This window comes from Melanerpes formicivorus, unplaced genomic scaffold (genome assembly GCF_026170545.1).
Source record: "Melanerpes formicivorus ecotype bairdi unplaced genomic scaffold, bMelFor1.0.p_v2 SCAF_111, whole genome shotgun sequence".
NCBI lineage: Eukaryota > Metazoa > Chordata > Aves > Piciformes > Picidae > Melanerpes > Melanerpes formicivorus.
In genome coordinates this window covers 1501938-1519539 of record NW_027142463.1, presented here as the reverse complement: position 1 = coordinate 1519539, position 17602 = coordinate 1501938, and the positions used below count along the sequence as shown (strand labels likewise).

General features: G+C 64.7%; 1 protein-coding gene across 2 annotated transcripts in view; it reads left to right on the top strand.

The window, feature by feature from the left end:
- The window catches only part of SMCHD1 (structural maintenance of chromosomes flexible hinge domain containing 1), a 71696-nt gene that overhangs the window by 25222 nt on the left and 28872 nt on the right, over positions 1-17602 (top strand). For both annotated transcript variants that reach the window (XM_068166900.1, XM_068166899.1), the window contains exons 16-25: positions 99-181; positions 308-421; positions 1622-1699; positions 2496-2615; positions 4144-4288; positions 4545-4641; positions 6343-6415; positions 7241-7380; positions 8901-9035; positions 17234-17461. In XM_068166900.1, coding sequence (XP_068023001.1) covers positions 99-181; positions 308-421; positions 1622-1699; positions 2496-2615; positions 4144-4288; positions 4545-4641; positions 6343-6415; positions 7241-7380; positions 8901-9035; positions 17234-17461 — 1213 coding nt within the window. The remainder of the gene's footprint in view (positions 1-98; positions 182-307; positions 422-1621; positions 1700-2495; positions 2616-4143; positions 4289-4544; positions 4642-6342; positions 6416-7240; positions 7381-8900; positions 9036-17233; positions 17462-17602) is intronic.

The window sequence follows — 17602 nt, the reverse complement described above, 5'->3', positions numbered from 1 at the left end:
GGTCCAGGGCAGGGGCTGCTCACACTGCCCTGCTGTGGCTCTGCTGTGCCTCAGCTGGGGGTGTGCAGCCCCCAGCCAGCTCTGTCTCTCTCCCCCAGGCTCCCTGACAGGCTGTCTGTGACCTGGCCTGAAGGGGATGAGCTGCTGCCCAATGACACCAGATTTGCTGGCACCCCCATAGGTACCTTGGCCCTGCTCCCCAGAGCCACAGCCACAGGGGCATGCCCTGCTCTCCTCTCTGCCAGGGCAGCCCCCAGCAGCCCCTTCCAGCCTCTGCTGAGCCTGTCCTCTCTGCCCTGCCACACAGGAGCACTGAGAATAGAAATCCTCAACAAGAAAGGAGAAGCAATGCAGAAGCTGCCAGGGTCCAGCCATGGAGGCTCCAAGAAGCTGCTTGTGGAGCTGAAGGTCATCCTGCACTGTGAGTGTGCCAAGGGTGAGGGAGCCCCAGCAGGGCCCAGCCTGGGAGGGAGCCCAGAGCTCAGCTGCTCCAACCTCCTGCCAGGCCCAGGGACACCTCTCAGCCAGGCTCAGCTGCTCAGGGCCTCATCCAGCCTGGCCTGCAGCACCCCCAGGCAGGAGGCAGCCACAGCCTCCCTGGGCAGCCTGGGCCAGAGCCTCAGCAGCCTCACACTGGAGAACTTCTTCCTCAGCTCCACTCTGAGCCTGCTCTGCCTCAGCTCCAAACCCTTCCCCCTGGGCCTGGCTCCAGACCCCCTCAGGAGCAGTTCCTCTGCAGCCTTCCTGCAGGATCCCTTCAGGTGCTGGCAGCAGCTCTGAGGAGCCCCTGGAGCCTTCTCCCCTGCAGGCTGCACAGCCCCAGCTCCCTCAGCCTGGATTGTAAGGACAGTGTAGTCCTCCAGGGCCATGCTTGAGGCTCAGGCAGCTGCTGCAGTGCCAAAGGTTTTGTGTCTGAATGCTCTGCTCTGACCTCACCTGGGGCACTGCCTCCAGCTCTGGAGCCCTCAGCACTCACAGCCAGGGAGCTGCTCAGCAGGGCCAGAGGAGGCCACAGCAGTGCAGGCAGGGCTGGAAGCCCTCTGCTGGGAGCCAGGCTGGGAGAGCTGGGCTTGGGCAGCCTGCAGAGGAGGAGGCTCCAGGGGCACCTGCTGGTGGCCTTGCAGCGCTCCAAGGCTGAGCAGGAAGCTGGGGACAGAGTTTTCCTCAGGGCCTGTGGAGCCAGGCCAGGGGGGGATGGTTTGGGCTCCCAGAGGGAGATTGGGAGTGGAGGGAAGGGGAAATGTTTGCCCCTGGGGGTGGGGAGAGCCTGGCCCAGGCTGCCCAGAGAGCTGGGAGCAGGAAGTGCAGCTGGAGGGATCTGCTCTGAGGGGCACTGGGGCTGCTGTGGAGCTCAGTGGAAGGCTCTTGGCTTTGTCCCAGCTGTGAGGCTTCATTCAGGTGGAGCTTCGGTGGCTCAGGGCCTGTGCCCTGCAGCAGCTGCAGCCTCTGCAGGGAAGCTGTCCCCGAGGGGCTGGGGGCACCCAGGGGCTCTTGGGGTGTCTGGTGGTGGGGGGCAGGCTTGGGAGGAGTTCCTCTCCTGGCTGGGGCCTGCCAGGCTGGCTCTGCAGAGCAGTGAGGGTGGAGGCTGCAGCTCAACCTCTGCCCCTTGCTTGTCTTGCAGCCCCCACAGGGAACAAGGAGATCATCTCCCACATCAGCCAGCACGGGGGCAAGTGGCCCTACTGGTTCAAGAAGATGGGTATGTGCCCTGGGGGGGCTGAGGCTCTGCCCTGAGCCTGAGTGCCCTGCCCCTGAGTGCCCTGCCCCTGTGAGCCCTGCCCTCTGCCCTGCCCTCTGCCCTGCCCTCTGCCCTGCCCCTCTGAGCCCTGCCCCTGAGTGCCCTGCCCCTGAGTGCCCTGCCCCTGTGAGCCCTGCCCCTGAGTGCCCTGCCCCTGAGTGCCCTGCCCCTGTGAGCCCTGCCCCTGAGCACCCTGCCCCTGAGTGCCCTGCCCCTGAGTGCCCTGCCCCTCTGAGCCCTGCCCCTGAGCGCCCTGCCCCTGAGTGCCCTGCCCCTGAGTGCCCTGCCCCTCTGAGCCCTGCCCCTGAGTGCCCTGCCCCTGAGCCCTGCCCCTGAGCGCCCTGCCCCTCTGAGCCCTGCCCCTGAGTGCCCTGCCCCTGAGTGCCCTGCCCCTGTGAGCCCTGCCCCTCTGAGCCCTGCCCCTGTGAGCCCTGCCCCTCTGAGCCCTGCCCCTGAGTGCCCTGCCCCTGAGTGCCCTGCCCCTGTGAGCCCTGCCCCTCTGAGCCCTGCCCCTGTGAGCCCTGCCCCTCTGAGCCCTGCCCCTGAGTGCCCTGCCCCTGAGTGCCCTGCCCCTGAGTGCCCTGCCCCTGTGAGCCCTGCCCCTCTGAGCCCTGCCCCTCTGAGCCCTGCCCCTGTGAGCCCTGCCCCTGAGTGCCCTGCCCCTGTGAGCCCTGCCCCTCTGAGCCCTGCCCCTGTGAGCCCTGCCCCTGAGCCCTGCCCCTGTGAGCCCTGCCCTGAGCCCTGCCCCTGCCTGCAGAGAACCTGCAGAAGCTTGGCAACTACACCCTGAAGCTGCAGGTGGTGCTGAACGAGAGCAATGCTGACACCTATGCCGGCAGGGCCCTGCCCTCCAAGGCCTTCAGGTTCACCATCATAGGTGAGAGCTGCCAGGGGGCTGCTGGGGGCAGACCCAGCCAGGGGGGCTGCTGGGGGGCAGAATCAGCCAGGGGGGCTGCTGGGGGGCAGAATCAGCCAGGGAGGCTGCTGGGGGGCAGACCCAGCCAGGGGGGGGGTGCTGGGGGGCAGACCCAGCCAGGGGGGCTGCTGGGGGGCAGAATCAGCCAGGGGGGGCTGCTGGGGGGCAGAAGCAGCCAGGGGGGCTGCTGGGGGGCAGACCCAGCCAGGGGGGGCTGCTGGGGGGCAGAAGCAGCCAGGGGGGCTGCTGGGGGGCAGACCCAGCCAGGGGGGCTGCTGGGGGGCAGAATCAGCCAGGGGGGGCTGCTGGGGGGCAGAAGCAGCCAGGGGGGCTGCTGGGGGGCAGACCCAGCCAGGGGGGGGTGCTGGGGGGCAGAATCAGCCAGGGGGGGCTGCTGGGGGGCAGAAGCAGCCAGGGGGGCTGCTGGGGGGCAGACCCAGCCAGGGGGGGCTGCTGGGGGGCAGAAGCAGCCAGGGGGGGCTGCTGGGGGGCAGAATCAGCCAGGGGGGCTGCTGGGGGGCAGAATCAGCCAGGGGGGCTGCTGGGGGGCAGAAGCAGCCAGGGGGGGCTGCTGGGGGGCAGAAGCAGCCAGGGGGGCTGCTGGGGGGCAGACCCAGCCAGGGGGGGCTGCTGGGGGGCAGAAGCAGCCAGGGGGGGCTGCTGGGGGGCAGACCCAGCCAGGGGGGCTGCTGGGGGTATTCCCAGGCACAGCTCCAGGCTGGGGCAGAGTGGATTGGGAGCAGGCCTGAGTGTGGTGCCTGGGGGTGCTGGGCAGCTCCCCAGGAGCCTGCAGTGCCTCCTGCAGTGCCTCCTGCAGCCCTGCAGTGCCTCCTGCAGTGCCTCCTGCAGTGCCTCCTGCAGCCCTGCAGTGCCTCAGCTGCAGTGTGGGGCCTCAGCCCTGTCCCTGCCTGGGCAGCAGAGGCTTTGCCTGCTCTGGCAGCTGCTGGCTCCGTGCCTGCTGCTCCTGGGCAGGTGGAGCTCTGGCAGTGCTGCTGGAGGCAAAGCCTGCAGGCTGCCTGCTGCCTGCCTGAGCTGCTCCTGGCTGGGCAGGGGGCTGCAGTGCTGCTCTGCCTCATCTCTGCCTGTCCCTGGGGCTCTCAGCACCCTGTGGCTGGGGGCTGGGTGGGGGAGCTGCCAGGCAGCTTCTGCCTCTCCACCCTGGGGCAGCTGTGGGGCAGAGGAGGGTTCTGTTGCATGAGCTGTTCTGCCTGAGCAGAAGTGGAGCAGTGGAATGTCCCAGGCTCTGCAGGAGGAGCTGTGCACTTGCAGCTGCTGTGCTGGGCTCCCAGGGATGCTGCCTGCAGCTGCCTTAGCTGCTGGGCTTGTGTCAGTGTGAGGGCAGGCAGCAGCAGGCAGCAGGCCGTGGCCTGGGGCACAGCAGCATGCCCTGCAGCCTTGGGGAAGCACCTGGCTGGTGGCAGCCTCCCTGAGGGGGAGGGCAGGCAGCATGGCTGCCCCTGAATGCCTTCCATGTGTCCTTTGCTCCCAGAGGGCAAAGCAGAGAAGTTCTCTGTCGGCCTCCTGGAGCTGCCCTTCCGGGTTGGGGTCCCCTTCAACATCCCCCTGGAGCTGCAGGACGAGTTTGGCCATGCCACACAGCTGTCCCCTGACCTTAAGCCAGTCCTTGAAGTCAGGTAACTGACCCATCCCAGCCTGCCCCCCTCTGGGGCTGGGCCCTGGCCTTGCTTCACACAGCAGGGGGGACCTGGGGGGCTGCTGAAGCCCACTGCTGGCTGGGCTGTAGGCTGGCATGGGAGCAGCTCAGAGTGGGTGGCTGCTGAGGGTGGGTCTGGAAGTGGTTTGGGGCACAGCAGGAGATGTGAGGGTGGGCTGCAGGCTGGAGCAGCCTCCCTCTGTGCCTGCCCTGCTCTCTTCTCTCTGCTTCCCCAGTGGGCTGAGCTTGCAGTACCGAGAAGTCACCACAGGAACCAAGAGCATGATCAAAGGGGTCACTGTCAGAGGCTCCATAAGCAGCTGCCAGGGCAAGGTAGGCCCCTGCATTCCTCCTGAGCTTGCCTCAGCCCTCAGCCCAGGAAGGGGCCTCAGAGCTCTTCTGCTCCAGCCTCGGGCTGGGACCCTCTCAGCTAGGCTCAAGGGCTGAGCCAGCCCAGCCTGGAGCACCCCCAGCCCATTCCTGGGTGAGCCCAGCTCATGAGCAGGGGGGTGGGACTGGGTGGGCTTCCAGGGCCCCTGCACACCCCCAGGCCATCCCTGAGTGAGCCCAGCTCATGAGCAGGGGGGGTGGGACTGGGTGGGCTTCCAGGGCCCCTGCACACCCCCAGGCCATCCCTGAGTGAGCCCAGCTCATGAGCAGGGGGGGTGGGACTGGGTGGGCTTCCAGGGCCCCTGCACACCCCCAGGCCATCCCTGAGTGAGCCCAGCTCATGAGCAGGGGGGTGGGACTGGGTGGGCTTCCAGGGCCCCTGCACACCCCCAGGCCATTCCTGGGTGAGCCCAGCTCATGAGCAGGGGGGTGGGACTGGATGCTCTTCAAGGGCCCCTGCACACCCCCAGCCCATCCCTGGGTGAGCCCAGCTCATGAGCAGGGGGGGAGGGACTGGGTGGGCTTCAAGGGCCCCTGCACACCCCCAGCCCATTCCTGAGTGAGCCCAGCTCATGAGCAGGGGGGTGGGACTGGATGCTCTTCAAGGGCCCCTGCACACCCCCAGCCCATTCCTGAGTGAGCCCAGCTCATGAGCAGGGGGGTGGGACTGGGTGGGCTTCAGGGGCCCCCCCAACCCAACCCTTCTGTGGTTGTGAGGAGAGAAGCCAAAAGCAGAGAGCCTAAAGCTGCTGTGTGGAACTGCTGCAGGCAGGGGTTGGGCTGGGCTGGAAGGGAGCTCCAAGCTCAGGCACTTCCAGCCCCCTGCCATGGACACCTCCCACCAGCCCAGCCTGCTCCAGGCCTCAGCCAGCCTGCAGGGCTCTTGGTGAGACAGCTTGGATGCATCCCTCTGCAGCCTGCCCTGGGTGGCCCTGCTCTGGTGGGGGGTGGGGGGTGGGGGAGCTCCAGAGGTCCCTGCCCAGCCCCTCCCCTGCTGTGGCTGCTGCTCACAAAGGTCACTGAACACACTGCTTCACTCTGCTGAAGGTGAGCTGGGGGCAGGCAGGTCAGTCCTCCCTGTGGGCCTTGTGTGCCTTCCTTCAGGCAAGTGGGGAGGGAGGAATGGGCACAGAGCCTGCAGGCCTGGCCTGTGGGCAGGTGGGACTGTCCCTCTGAGTCAGCCTCTGGGCAGGAGCCAGAGTGCTGAGCTGGGAAGGGCCCTCTGGAGATCCCCTGCCCTGCCAGAGCAGGGTCACCCAGGGCAGGTCCCCCAGGCAGCATGCTCTGGAAGCTCTGCACGCCAGCAGACTCCACCACCTCCCTGGGCAGCCTGCTCCAGGCCCCCAGCAGCCTCCCCCAAACAGCTTCCTGCTCAGCTGGCACCTCCTGCCTGCCAGGCTCTGCCCTTCCCTGCTGGTGGCTGCTCTTGGTGCACAGGCACTGCAGTGCTGCAGCTCCTGGGTGAGCAGCTCTGGGGAGGAGAGCAGGCAGAAGGCAGGCTGCAGGGGAGGGGCCAGAGCCCACCACGAGGGATGGAGCAGGGCAGGGGCTGGGGCTCTGCAGTGAAGGCCCTGGGAGCTGGCCTGGCTGGGGCTGCTGACCTGCTGGGGGGTGAGCCTGACACCTGAAATGTTCTCCCTTCAGAACTTCAACCTGAAGATCACTCTGCCTGGGCTGAAGGAAGACACCCAGAACCTGAAGATCAGAGTGCAGCCTGGTGAGTGTCCTCCCCACAGCCAGGGGCTGGCTGCTGAGCTGTTCTGAGCCTGCCCAGGAAGTGCTGCTCCCCCCAGGAGGGAGAGCATTGAGGGAGGCCTCACACAGGCTCTTGCAGCTCATCCATGTGTTGCCTGAAGAGGCATGGAGCAGGGTCAGGCCAGCCCCAGGCACAGCTCCAGGCTGGGGACAGAGAGGGTTGGGAGCAGCCCTGAAGGAAGAGGCTTGGGGGTGCTGGGTGCTGAGCAGCTCCCCAGGAGCCAGCAGTGCCTCCTGCAGCCCTCAGGCAGCTGTGTGCTGGCTGCAGCCAGAGCAGGGTGGGCAGAGGGCAGCAGAGGGGATCCTGCCCCTGGGCTCTGCTCTGCCCAGACCTCACCTCCAGTCCTGCCTCCAGCTCTGCTGTCCCCAGCAGGAGAAGGACACAGAGCTGCTGGAGAGAGGCCAGAGGAGGCCACAGAGATGCTGCCAGGGCTGGAGCAGCTCTGCTGGGAGGCCAGGCTGAGGGAGCTGGGGCTGTGCAGCCTGCAGAGGAGAAGGCTCCAGGGGCACCTCAGAGCTGCTGCCAGCACCTGAAGGGATCCTGCAGGAAGGCTGCAGAGGAAGTGCTCCTGAGGGGGTCTGGAGCCAGGCCCAGGGGGAAGGGTTTGGAGCTGAGGCAGAGCAGGGTCAGAGTGGAGCTGAGGCAGAAGTTGTTCAGCACAAACCCCTGGGCTGGGTTGGCCTCTCAGTGGTGTGGTACCATGGCTGTCCTGGCAGCCTGGCTTTGCAAAGGCTGTGGGCTGCCAGAGCCCTGGGGTGCTGCCCAGCAAGCCCTGTGTGCCCCCAGGTCCCCCCCACCAGCTGAGGGTGAAGCCTGCCTCCGAGGTGCTGAAGATCGAGAACGGCACAGCCTTCCCCTTCCAGGTGGAGGTGCTGGATGAGGCAGGCAACCTCACAGCCCAGCCCAAGCTGATTGTCCACTGCAAGGTGAGTGCCTCCTGCCTGAGGGCTCTGCCTCCAAGGGAGGGTTGGTGGTCCTCAGGGAGCCTCTGGAAGTGTCTGCAGCTTGGCTGCCACGAAGTGGGTTGGGCTGGAAGGGACTTCAGGCTGGGGGTGAGGAGAAAGTTCTTAGCAGCAAGAGAGATTGGCCCTGGGGATGTGCTGCCCAGGGAGGTGGTGGAGTCCCCAGCCCTGGAGGTGTTTAGGAAGAGCCTGGCTGAGGCCCTTGGAGCCATGGCTGAGTTGATCAGATGGTGCTGGGGAGAGGTTGGGCTGGATGAGCTCTGAGGTCTCTTCCAACCTGGTCTGTTCCATCCCATCCCATCCCATCCCATCCCATCCCATCCCATCCCATCCCATCCCATCCCACTCCACTCCCAAAGGGCATCCAGCCCACCCCCTCTGCACTCAGCAGGGACAGCCTCCATCAGATCAGGTTGCTCAGAGCCCTGCCCAGCCTCACCTGGAGTACCTGCAGGGATGGCTGGCCCCCAGCTGCCTCCCTGGGCAGCCTGTTGCACCCTGGTGGTGCATCTGCTGTTGCTCACATCCCATCTGACCCTGCTCTGCTCTCACTCCCACCTGATGCTCTCTCCTGATTTCTCCTACACATCAGCAAGGTTAAGTGCAGAGCCCTGCAGCTGGGCAGGAAGAACAAACCACAGCAGCACAGGCTGGGAGGTGCTCTGCTGGGCAGCAGCCCTGTGGAGAGCCAGCTGGGAGTGCTGGGGGGCAGCAAGGTCTGCATGGGACAGCAATGTGCCCTGGGGGCCAAGAAGGCCAAGGGGGTCCTGGGCTGCATTCAGAGGAGTGTGGCCAGCAGAGCCAGGGAGGTTCTCCTCCCCCTCTGCTCTGCCCTGCTGAGACCCCAGCTGGAATATTGCATCCAGCTCTGGGCTCCCCAGCTCAAGAGGGACAGGGATCTGCTGGAGAGAGTGCAAGGGAGAGCTGCCAGGATGACAAATGGACTGGAGCCTTCTGAAGAGAGGCTGAGAGCCCTGAGGCAGTGTTTAGTCTGGAGAAGACTGAGGGGGGATTTGATGTCTATCAATAGCTGAGGGCTGGGGGTCAGGAGGGAGGGGACAGGCTCTGCTCAGCTGCACCCTGGGATAGGACAAGGGGCCATGGATGGAAACTCCAGCACAGGAGGTTCCACCTCACCATGAGGAGGAACTTCTGCTCTGTGAGGGTCCCAGAGCCCTGGAGCAGGCTGCCCAGGGAGGTTGTGGCTCCTCTGGAGCCTTCCCAGCCCCAGCTGGCTGTGTTCCTGTGTGAGCTGAGCTGGGTTCTCTGCTCCTGCTCTGGCAGGGGGGTTGGACTCCCTTCCACCCCCTCACATCCTCTGATCCCATGATCTCTGGCCTGCAGAAGGCACAGGGCTGACCTTGCAGGCTGGGGTTTAGCCCCCTGAGCTGTGCCTAGGCCTGCCTCTGGTTGGCCTTGGCCAAGGGCTGGCTGCTGCAGTGCCCCTGCAGCTTTCAGCTGAGGCCTGCCTGCCCTGTCCCCAGTTCCTAGGCACCTCCAACCTGCCAGTGTACTCTGTGGACTGCAGCAATGGGGGCACCAACATCCTCACAGGCCCTGCCATCCAGGTGCAGAACATCAAGAAGGACAAGATCCTGAAGGCCAGGATTGAGATACTGGTGAGTGTTGGCCTGGCTGGCTCCTGCCTGCTCAGTGGCCTGGACTGCCTTGGGGGCCAGCTGAGCCCCCAGAAGCTTCTAGCTGCCATCAGCAGCCTCAGTTCTGGCTGGCTGTGGCTCCTGGGGCTCCCCAGGGGTCAGCACTGCCTCCAGTCCTCTTCAGCATCTTCACCAGGAGCTGAATGGAGGCAGGCAGTGGAGGCTCAGCCAGTCTGCTGGGGCTGCCAGACTGGGAGCAGTGGCTGACAGCCTCTCACTCTCTGCAACTCCCTGAAAGGAGGTGGGAGCCAGGCTGGGGCTCAGTCTGTCCTCCCAGCTTGCCCAGGGGAGGTCAGAATGGCTCTGAGGAACAACTTCTGCCCCTTGAGGGTTGGCAAGGCCTGGTGCAGGCTGCCCAGGGCAGTGCTGCAGTCCTCATCCTTGGAGGGGTTTCAAAGCTATGGAGCCAGGGGAGGTTCAGGCTGGAGGTGAGGAGAAAGCTCTTCCCTGAGGGAGTTGTTGGCCCCTGGGATGTGCTGCCCAGGGAGGTGGTGGAGTCCCCAGCCCTGGAGGGGTTCAGGAGGGGATTGGATGTGGCACTTGGTGCCATGGTCATGAGGTCTGTGGTGCCAGCTTGGGCTTGGTGGTCTCTGAGGTCCCTTCCAGCCTTGGTGATTCTGTGAGGCTGTGAGAAGTGGTGCTGAGGGCCCTGGTGCTCTGGCAGTGCTGGGCTGGTGGTTGGACTCCTGAGCTCCAAGGCTTCCCTGGATCCTTGGTTTGTCACCAGCCAGCACCCTTCCTGGTGCCTGCTAAAAGCTGTCAGTGCTGTGGCAGCTCCTCTGGGTTCCCTTCTGAGCCCTGTGCAGCAGCAGTGCCCTGAGCAGTGCCCTGGGCAGTGTCCTGAGCAGTGTCCCTGAGCAGTGTCCCTGAGCAGTGTCCCTGGGCAGTGCCCCTGAGCAGTGTCCTGAGCAGTGTCCCTGAGCAGTGTCCCTGAGCAGTGTCCCTGAGCAGTGTCCCTGGGCAGTGCCCCTGAGCAGTGTCCTGAGCAGTGTCCCTGAGCAGTGTCCCTGAGCAGTGTCCCTGAGCAGTGTCCTGAGCAGTGTCCCTGAGCAGTGCCCTGAGCAGTGCCCTGAGCAGTGTCCCTGAGCAGTGTCCCTGAGCAGTGTCCTGAGCATTGTCCCTGAGCAGTGCCCTGAGCAGTGCCCCTGAGCAGTGTCCCTGAGCAGTGCCCTGAGCAGTGTCCCTGAGCAGTGTCCTGAGCAGTGCCCCTGAGCAGTGCCCCTGAGCAGTGTCCCTGAGCAGTGTCCCTGAGCAGTGTCCCTGAGCAGTGTCCTGAGCAGTGCCCCTGAGCAGTGCCCCTGAGCAGTGTCCCTGAGCAGTGCCCCTGAGCAGTGTCCCTGAGCAGTGTCCTGAGCAGTGCCCCTGAGCAGTGTCCCTGAGCAGTGTCCCTGAGCAGTGTCCTGAGCAGTGTCCCTGAGCAGTGCCCTGAGCAGTGTCCCTGAGCAGTGTCCTGAGCAGTGCCCCTGAGCAGTGCCCCTGAGCAGTGTCCTGAGCAGTGCCCCTGAGCAGTGCCCCTGAGCAGTGTCCCTGAGCAGTGTCCTGAGCAGTGTCCCTGAGCAGTGCCCTGAGCAGTGTCCCTGAGCAGTGTCCTGAGCAGTGCCCCTGAGCAGTGCCCCTGAGCAGTGTCCCTGAGCAGTGTCCCTGAGCAGTGTCCCTGAGCAGTGTCCTGAGCAGTGCCCCTGAGCAGTGCCCCTGAGCAGTGTCCCTGAGCAGTGCCCCTGAGCAGTGTCCCTGAGCAGTGTCCTGAGCAGTGCCCCTGAGCAGTGTCCCTGAGCAGTGTCCTGAGCAGTGCCCCTGAGCAGTGTCCCTGAGCAGTGCCCCTGAGCAGTGCCCTGAGCAGTGCCCCTGAGCAGTGTCCTGAGCAGTGCCCCTGAGCAGTGTCCCTGAGCAGTGTCCTGAGCAGTGTCCTGAGCAGTGTCCCTGAGCAGTGTCCTGAGCAGTGTCCCTGAGCAGTGTCCTGAGCAGTGCACTGAGCAGTGTCCTGAGCAGTGTCCCTGAGCAGTGTCCCTGAGCAGTGCCCCTGAGCAGTGTCCCTGGGCAGTGTCCTGAGCAGTGTCCTGAGCAGTGCCCTGAGCAGTGCCCCTGAGCAGTGTCCCTGAGCAGTGCCCCTGAGCAGTGTCCCTGAGCAGTGCCCCTGAGCAGTGCCCCTGAGCAGTGTCCCTGAGCAGTGCCCCTGAGCAGTGCCCTGAGCAGTGCCCCTGAGCAGTGCCCTGAGCAGTGTCCCTGAGCAGTGTCCCTGAGCAGTGTCCTGAGCAGTGTCCCTGAGCAGTGCCCTGAGCAGTGTCCCTGAGCAGTGCCCCTGAGCAGTGTCCCTGAGCAGTGTCCCTGAGCAGTGCCCTGAGCAGTGTCCTGAGCAGTGTCCCTGAGCAGTGCCCTGAGCAGTGTCCCTGAGCAGTGTCCCTGAGCAGTGTCCTGAGCAGTGCCCCTGAGCAGTGTCCTGAGCAGTGTCCTGAGCAGTGTCCCTGAGCAGTGTCCTGAGCAGTGCCCTGAGCAGTGCCCTGAGCAGTGTCCCTGAGCAGTGTCCCTGAGCAGTGTCCCTGAGCAGTGCCCCTGAGCAGTGTCCTGAGCAGTGCCCTGGGCAGTGTCCCTGAGCAGTGTCCTGAGCAGTGCCCCTGAGCAGTGTCCCTGAGCAGTGTCCTGAGCAGTGTCCCTGAGCAGTGTCCTGAGCAGTGTCCCTGAGCAGTGTCCCTGAGCAGTGCCCTGAGCAGTGTCCCTGAGCAGTGTCCTGAGCAGTGTCCTGAGCAGTGCCCTGAGCAGTGTCCCTGAGCAGTGTCCTGAGCAGTGCCCCTGAGCAGTGTCCCTGAGCAGTGTCCTGAGCAGTGTCCTGAGCAGTGCCCTGAGCAGTGTCCTGAGCAGTGCCCTGAGCAGTGCCCTGAGCAGTGTCCTGAGCAGTGTCCCTGAGCAGTGTCCTGAGCAGTGCCCCTGAGCAGTGTCCTGAGCAGTGTCCCTGAGCAGTGTCCCTGAGCAGTGTCCTGAGCAGTGTCCTGAGCAGTGTCCTGAGCAGTACCCTGAGCAGTGTCCTGAGCAGTGTCCTGAGCAGTGTCCCTGAGCATTGTCCCTGAGCAGTGCCCTGAGCAGTGTCCCTGAGCAGTGTCCCTGAGCAGTGCCCTGAGCAGTGTCCCTGGGCAGTGTCCCTGAGCAGTGTCCCTGAGCAGTGTCCCTGAGCAGTGTCCCTGAGCAGTGCCCTGAGCAGTGTCCTGAGCAGTGCCCTGAGCAGTGTTCCTGAGCAGTGTCCCTGAGCAGTGCCCTGAGCAGTGTCCCTGAGCAGTGTCCTGAGCAGTGCCCTGAGCAGTGCCCTGAGCAGTGCCCTGAGCAGTGTTCCTGAGCAGTGTCCCTGAGCAGTGCCCTGAGCAGTGTCCTGAGCAGTGCCCTGAGCAGTGTTCCTGAGCAGTGTCCCTGAGCAGTGCCCTGAGCAGTGCCCTGAGCAGTGCCCTGAGCAGTGTTCCTGAGCAGTGTCCCTGAGCAGTGCCCTGAGCAGTGCCCTGAGCAGTGTCCCTGAGCAGTGTCCTGAGCAGTGCCCTGAGCAGTGTCCCTGAGCAGTGCCCTGAGCAGTGCCCTGAGCAGTGTCCCTGGGCAGTGTCCCTGAGCAGTGTCCCTGAGCAGTGTCCCTGAGCAGTGCCCTGAGCAGTGTCCCTGGGCAGTGTCCTGAGCAGTGCCCCTGGGCAGTGCCCCTGAGCAGTGCCCCTGAGCAGTGTCCCTGAGCAGTGTCCCTGAGCAGTGCCCCTGAGCAGTGCCCCTGAGCAGTGCCCCTGAGCAGTGTCCTGAGCAGTGCCCCTGGGCAGTGCCCCTGAGCAGTGCCCTGAGCAGTGTCCCTGAGCAGTGTCCCTGAGCAGTGCCCCTGAGCAGTGCCCTGAGCAGTGTCCCTGAGCAGTGCCCTGAGCAGTGTCCCTGAGCAGTGCCCCTGAGCAGTGTCCTGAGCAGTGCCCCTGGGCAGTGCCCCTGAGCAGTGCCCTGAGCAGTGTCCCTGAGCAGTGCCCTGAGCAGTGTCCCTGAGCAGTGCCCCTGAGCAGTGTCCTGAGCAGTGCCCCTGAGCAGTGCCCCTGAGCAGTGCCCTGAGCAGTGTCCCTGAGCAGTGCCCTGAGCAGTGTCCCTGAGCAGTGCCCCTGAGCAGTGTCCTGAGCAGTGCCCCTGAGCAGTGCCCCTGAGCAGTGCCCTGAGCAGTGTCCCTGAGCAGTGCCCTGAGCAGTGTCCCTGAGCAGTGCCCTGAGCATTGTCCCTGAGCAGTGTCCCTGGGCAGTGTCCTGAGCAGTGCCCCTGGGCAGTGCCCCTGAGCAGTGTCCCTGAGCAGTGTCCCTGAGCAGTGTCCCTGAGCAGTACCCTGAGCATTGTCCCTGAGCAGTGCCCTGAGCAGTGTCCCTGAGCAGTGCCCCTGGGCAGTGTCCTGAGCAGTGTCCCTGAGCAGTGCCCTGAGCAGTGCCCTGAGCATTGTCCCTGAGCAGTGCCCTGAGCAGTGTCCCTGAGCATTGTCCCTGAGCAGTGTCCCTGAGCAGTGTCCCTGGGCAGTGTCCCTGAGCAGTGCCCTGAGCAGTGTCCTGAGCAGTGCCCTGGGCAGTGTCCTGAGCAGTGTCCCTGAGCATTGTCCCTGAGCAGTGCCCTGAGCAGTGTCCCTGAGCATTGTCCCTGAGCAGTGCCCTGAGCAGTGTCCCTGAGCATTGTCCCTGAGCAGTGCCCTGAGCAGTGTCCCTGAGCATTGTCCCTGGGCAGTGTCCTGAGCAGTGTCCCTGAGCATTGTCCCTGAGCAGTGCCCTGAGCAGTGTCCCTGAGCAATGTCCCTGAGCAGTGTCCCTGAGCAGTGTCCTGGGCAGTGTCCTGAGCAGTGTCCCTGAGCAGTGCCCTGAGCAGTGTCCTGAGCAGTGTCCCTGAGCAATGTCCCTGAGCAGTGCCCTGAGCAGTGCCCTGAGCAGTGTCCCTGAGCAATGTCCCTGAGCAGTGTCCTGAGCAGTGCCCTGGGCAGTGTCCTGAGCAGTGTCCCTGAGCATTGTCCCTGAGCAGTGTCCTGAGCAGTGTCCCTGAGCATTGTCCCTGAGCAGTGCCCTGAGCAGTGTCCCTGAGCAGTGCCCTGAGCAGTGCCCTGAGCAGTGTCCCTGAGCAGTGTCCCTGAGCAGTGTCCCTGAGCAGTGTCCTGAGCAGTGTCCCTGAGCAGTGTCCTGAGCAGTGCCCTGAGCAGTGTCCCTGAGCAGTGCCCTGAGCAGTGCCCTGAGCAGTGTCCCTGAGCAGTGTCCCTGAGCAGTGTCCTGAGCAGTGTCCCTGAGCAGTGCCCTGAGCAGTGCCCTGAGCAGTGTCCCTGAGCAGTGTCCCTGAGCAGTGTCCTGAGCATTGTCCCTGAGCAGTGCCCTGAGCAGTGTCCCTGAGCATTGTCCCTGAGCAGTGCCCTGAGCAGTGCCCTGAGCAGTGCCCTGAGCAGTGCCCTGAGCAGTGTCCCTGAGCAGTGCCCTGAGCAGTGTCCCTGAGCATTGTCCCTGGGCAGTGTCCTGAGCAGTGTCCCTGAGCATTGTCCCTGAGCAGTGTCCCTGAGCAGTGTCCCTGAGCAGTGTCCCTGAGCAGTGCCCTGAGCAGTGTCCCTGAGCAGTGTCCCTGAGCAGTGCCCTGAGCAGTGTCCCTGAGCAGTGTCCCTGAGCAGTGTCCCTGAGCAGTGCCCTGAGCAGTGTCCCTGAGCAGTGCCCTGAGCAGTGCCCTGAGCAGTGCCCCTGAGCAGTGTCCCTGAGCAGTGTCCTGAGCAGTGTCCTGAGCAGTGTCCCTGAGCATTGTCCCTGAGCAGTGCCCTGAGCAGTGTCCCTGAGCAGTGTCCCTGAGCAGTGTCCCTGAGCAGTGCCCTGAGCAGTGTCCTGAGCAGTGCCCCTGAGCAGTGTCCCTGAGCAGTGTCCTGAGCAGTGTCCTGAGCAGTGTCCCTGAGCATTGTCCCTGAGCAGTGCCCTGAGCAGTGTCCCTGAGCATTGTCCCTGAGCAGTGCCCTGAGCAGTGTCCCTGAGCAGTGTCCCTGAGCAGTGCCCTGAGCAGTGTCCCTGAGCAGTGTCCCTGAGCAGTGCCCTGAGCAGTGTCCTGAGCAGTGTCCCTGAGCAGTGCCCTGAGCAGTGCCCTGAGCAGTGTCCCTGAGCAGTGCCCCTGAGCAGTGTCCCTGAGCAGTGCCCCTGGGCAGTGTCCTGAGCAGTGTCCCTGAGCATTGTCCCTGAGCAGTGCCCCTGAGCAGTGTCCCTGAGCAGTGCCCTGAGCAGTGCCCCTGAGCAGTGCCCTGAGCAGTGTCCCTGAGCAGTGTCCCTGAGCAGTGCCCCTGAGCAGTGTCCCTGAGCAGTGCCCTGAGCAGTGTCCCTGAGCAGTGTCCCTGAGCAGTGCCCTGAGCAGTGCCCTGAGCAGTGTCCCTGAGCAGTGTCCTGAGCAGTGTCCCTGAGCAGTGCCCCTGAGCAGTGCCCTGAGCAGTGTCCCTGAGCAGTGCCCCTGAGCAGTGTCCTGAGCAGTGTCCCTGAGCAGTGCCCTGAGCAGTGTCCCTGAGCAGTGTCCTGAGCAGTGTCCCTGAGCAGTGCCCCTGAGCAGTGCCCTGAGCAGTGTCCCTGAGCAGTGCCCCTGAGCAGTGCCCTGAGCAGTGTCCCTGAGCAGTGCCCTGAGCAGTGTCCCTGAGCAGTGCCCTGAGCAGTGCCCTGAGCAGTGTCCCTGAGCAGTGTCCCTGAGCAGTGCCCCTGAGCAGTGCCCCTGAGCAGTGCCCTGAGCAGTGTCCCTGAGCAGTGCCCTGAGCAGTGTCCCTGAGCAGTGCCCCTGAGCAGTGCCCTGAGCAGTGCCCTGAGCAGTGTCCCTGAGCAGTGCCCTGAGCAGTGTCCCTGAGCAGTGCCCTGAGCAGTGTCCCTGAGCAGTGTCCCTGAGCAGTGCCCTGAGCAGTGTCCCTGAGCAGTGCCCTGAGCAGTGCCCTGAGCAGTGTCCCTGAGCAGTGTCCCTGAGCAGTGCCCCTGAGCAGTGCCCTGAGCAGTGCCCTGAGCAGTGTCCCTGAGCAGTGTCCTGAGCAGTGCCCTGAGCAGTGTCCCTGAGCAGTGTCCCTGAGCAGTGCCCCTGAGCAGTGTCCCTGAGCAGTGCCCTGAGCAGTGTCCTGAGCAGTGCCCCTGAGCAGTGCCCTGAGCAGTGCCCTGAGCAGTGTCCCTGAGCAGTGCCCTGAGCAGTGTCCTGAGCAGTGTCCTGAGCAGTGCCCTGAGCAGTGCCCTGGGCAGTGCCCTGAGCAGTGCCCCTGAGCAGTGTCCCTGAGCAGTGTCCCTGAGCAGTGCCCCTGAGCAGTGTCCTGAGCAGTGCCCCTGAGCAGTGTCCCTGAGCAGTGTCCCTGAGCAGTGTCCTGAGCAGTGCCCTGAGCAGTGTCCCTGAGCAGTGTCCCTGAGCAGTGTCCCTGAGCAGTGTCCTGGGCAGTGTCCCTGAGCAGTGTCCCTGAGCAGTGTCCCTGAGCAGTGTCCTGAGCAGTGTCCCTGAGCAGTGCCCTGAGCAGTGCCCTGAGCAGTGCCCTGAGCAGTGTCCTGAGCAGTGTCCCTGAGCAGTGCCCCTGAGCAGTGTCCCTGAGCAGTGCCCTGAGCAGTGTCCTGAGCAGTGTCCCTGAGCAGTGCCCCTGAGCAGTGTCCCTGAGCAGTGTCCCTGAGCAGTGCCCTGAGCAGTGCCCTGAGCAGTGCCCTGAGCAGTGTCCTGAGCAGTGTCCCTGAGCAGTGCCCCTGAGCAGTGTCCCTGAGCAGTGCCCTGAGCAGTGTCCTGAGCAGTGTCCCTGAGCAGTGCCCCTGAGCAGTGTCCCTGAGCAGTGTCCCTGAGCAGTGCCCCTGAGCAGTGTCCCTGGGCAGTGTCCATGAGCAGTGCCCTGAGCAGTGTCCTGAGCAGTGTCCCTGAGCAGTGCCCCTGAGCAGTGTCCCTGGGCAGTGTCCCTGAGCAGTGTCCTGAGCAGTGTCCCTGAGCAGTGCCCCTGAGCAGTGTCCCTGAGCAGTGCCCCTGAGCAGTGCCCCTGAGCAGTGTCCTGAGCAGTGTCCCTGAGCAGTGCCCCTGAGCAGTGTCCCTGAGCAGTGCCCCTGAGCAGTGTCCCTGAGCAGTGCCCCTGAGCAGTGCCCCTGGGCAGTGCCCTGGGCAGTGCCCCAGGCTGCCAGCAGCGGGCCCTGTGCTCCTCTGCACCTTCCTCCTCTTCCCTGCACGTCTCCCTTCCCCCACCCCAGAACTGCAAGGAGGTGCCAGCGGTGGAGAAGATCATCAGGCTGCTGCCCAGCAGCCACGTGGCCAGGCTGCAGATCCTGAGCATGGATGGGCAGAAGGCCATCCAGATCAAGCACCAGGATGAGATCAACTGGGTCGCTGGGGACGTGATGCACAACCTGATCTTCCAGATGTACGACGAGGGCGAGAGGGAGATCCACCTGACCCCAGCCATGGCTGAGAAGATCAAGGTAGCCCCTGCTGGGCCAGCAGCAGCGCCTGGGGGAGCTTCTGATTCTCTGGTGGGCCTCTGAGGATGCAGAGAGGGCAGGCTGCAGAGCCTGCTCCCGGGGGCTGTGTCAGCGCTGCGCCTCCTGCTGCGCCGTGGAAGG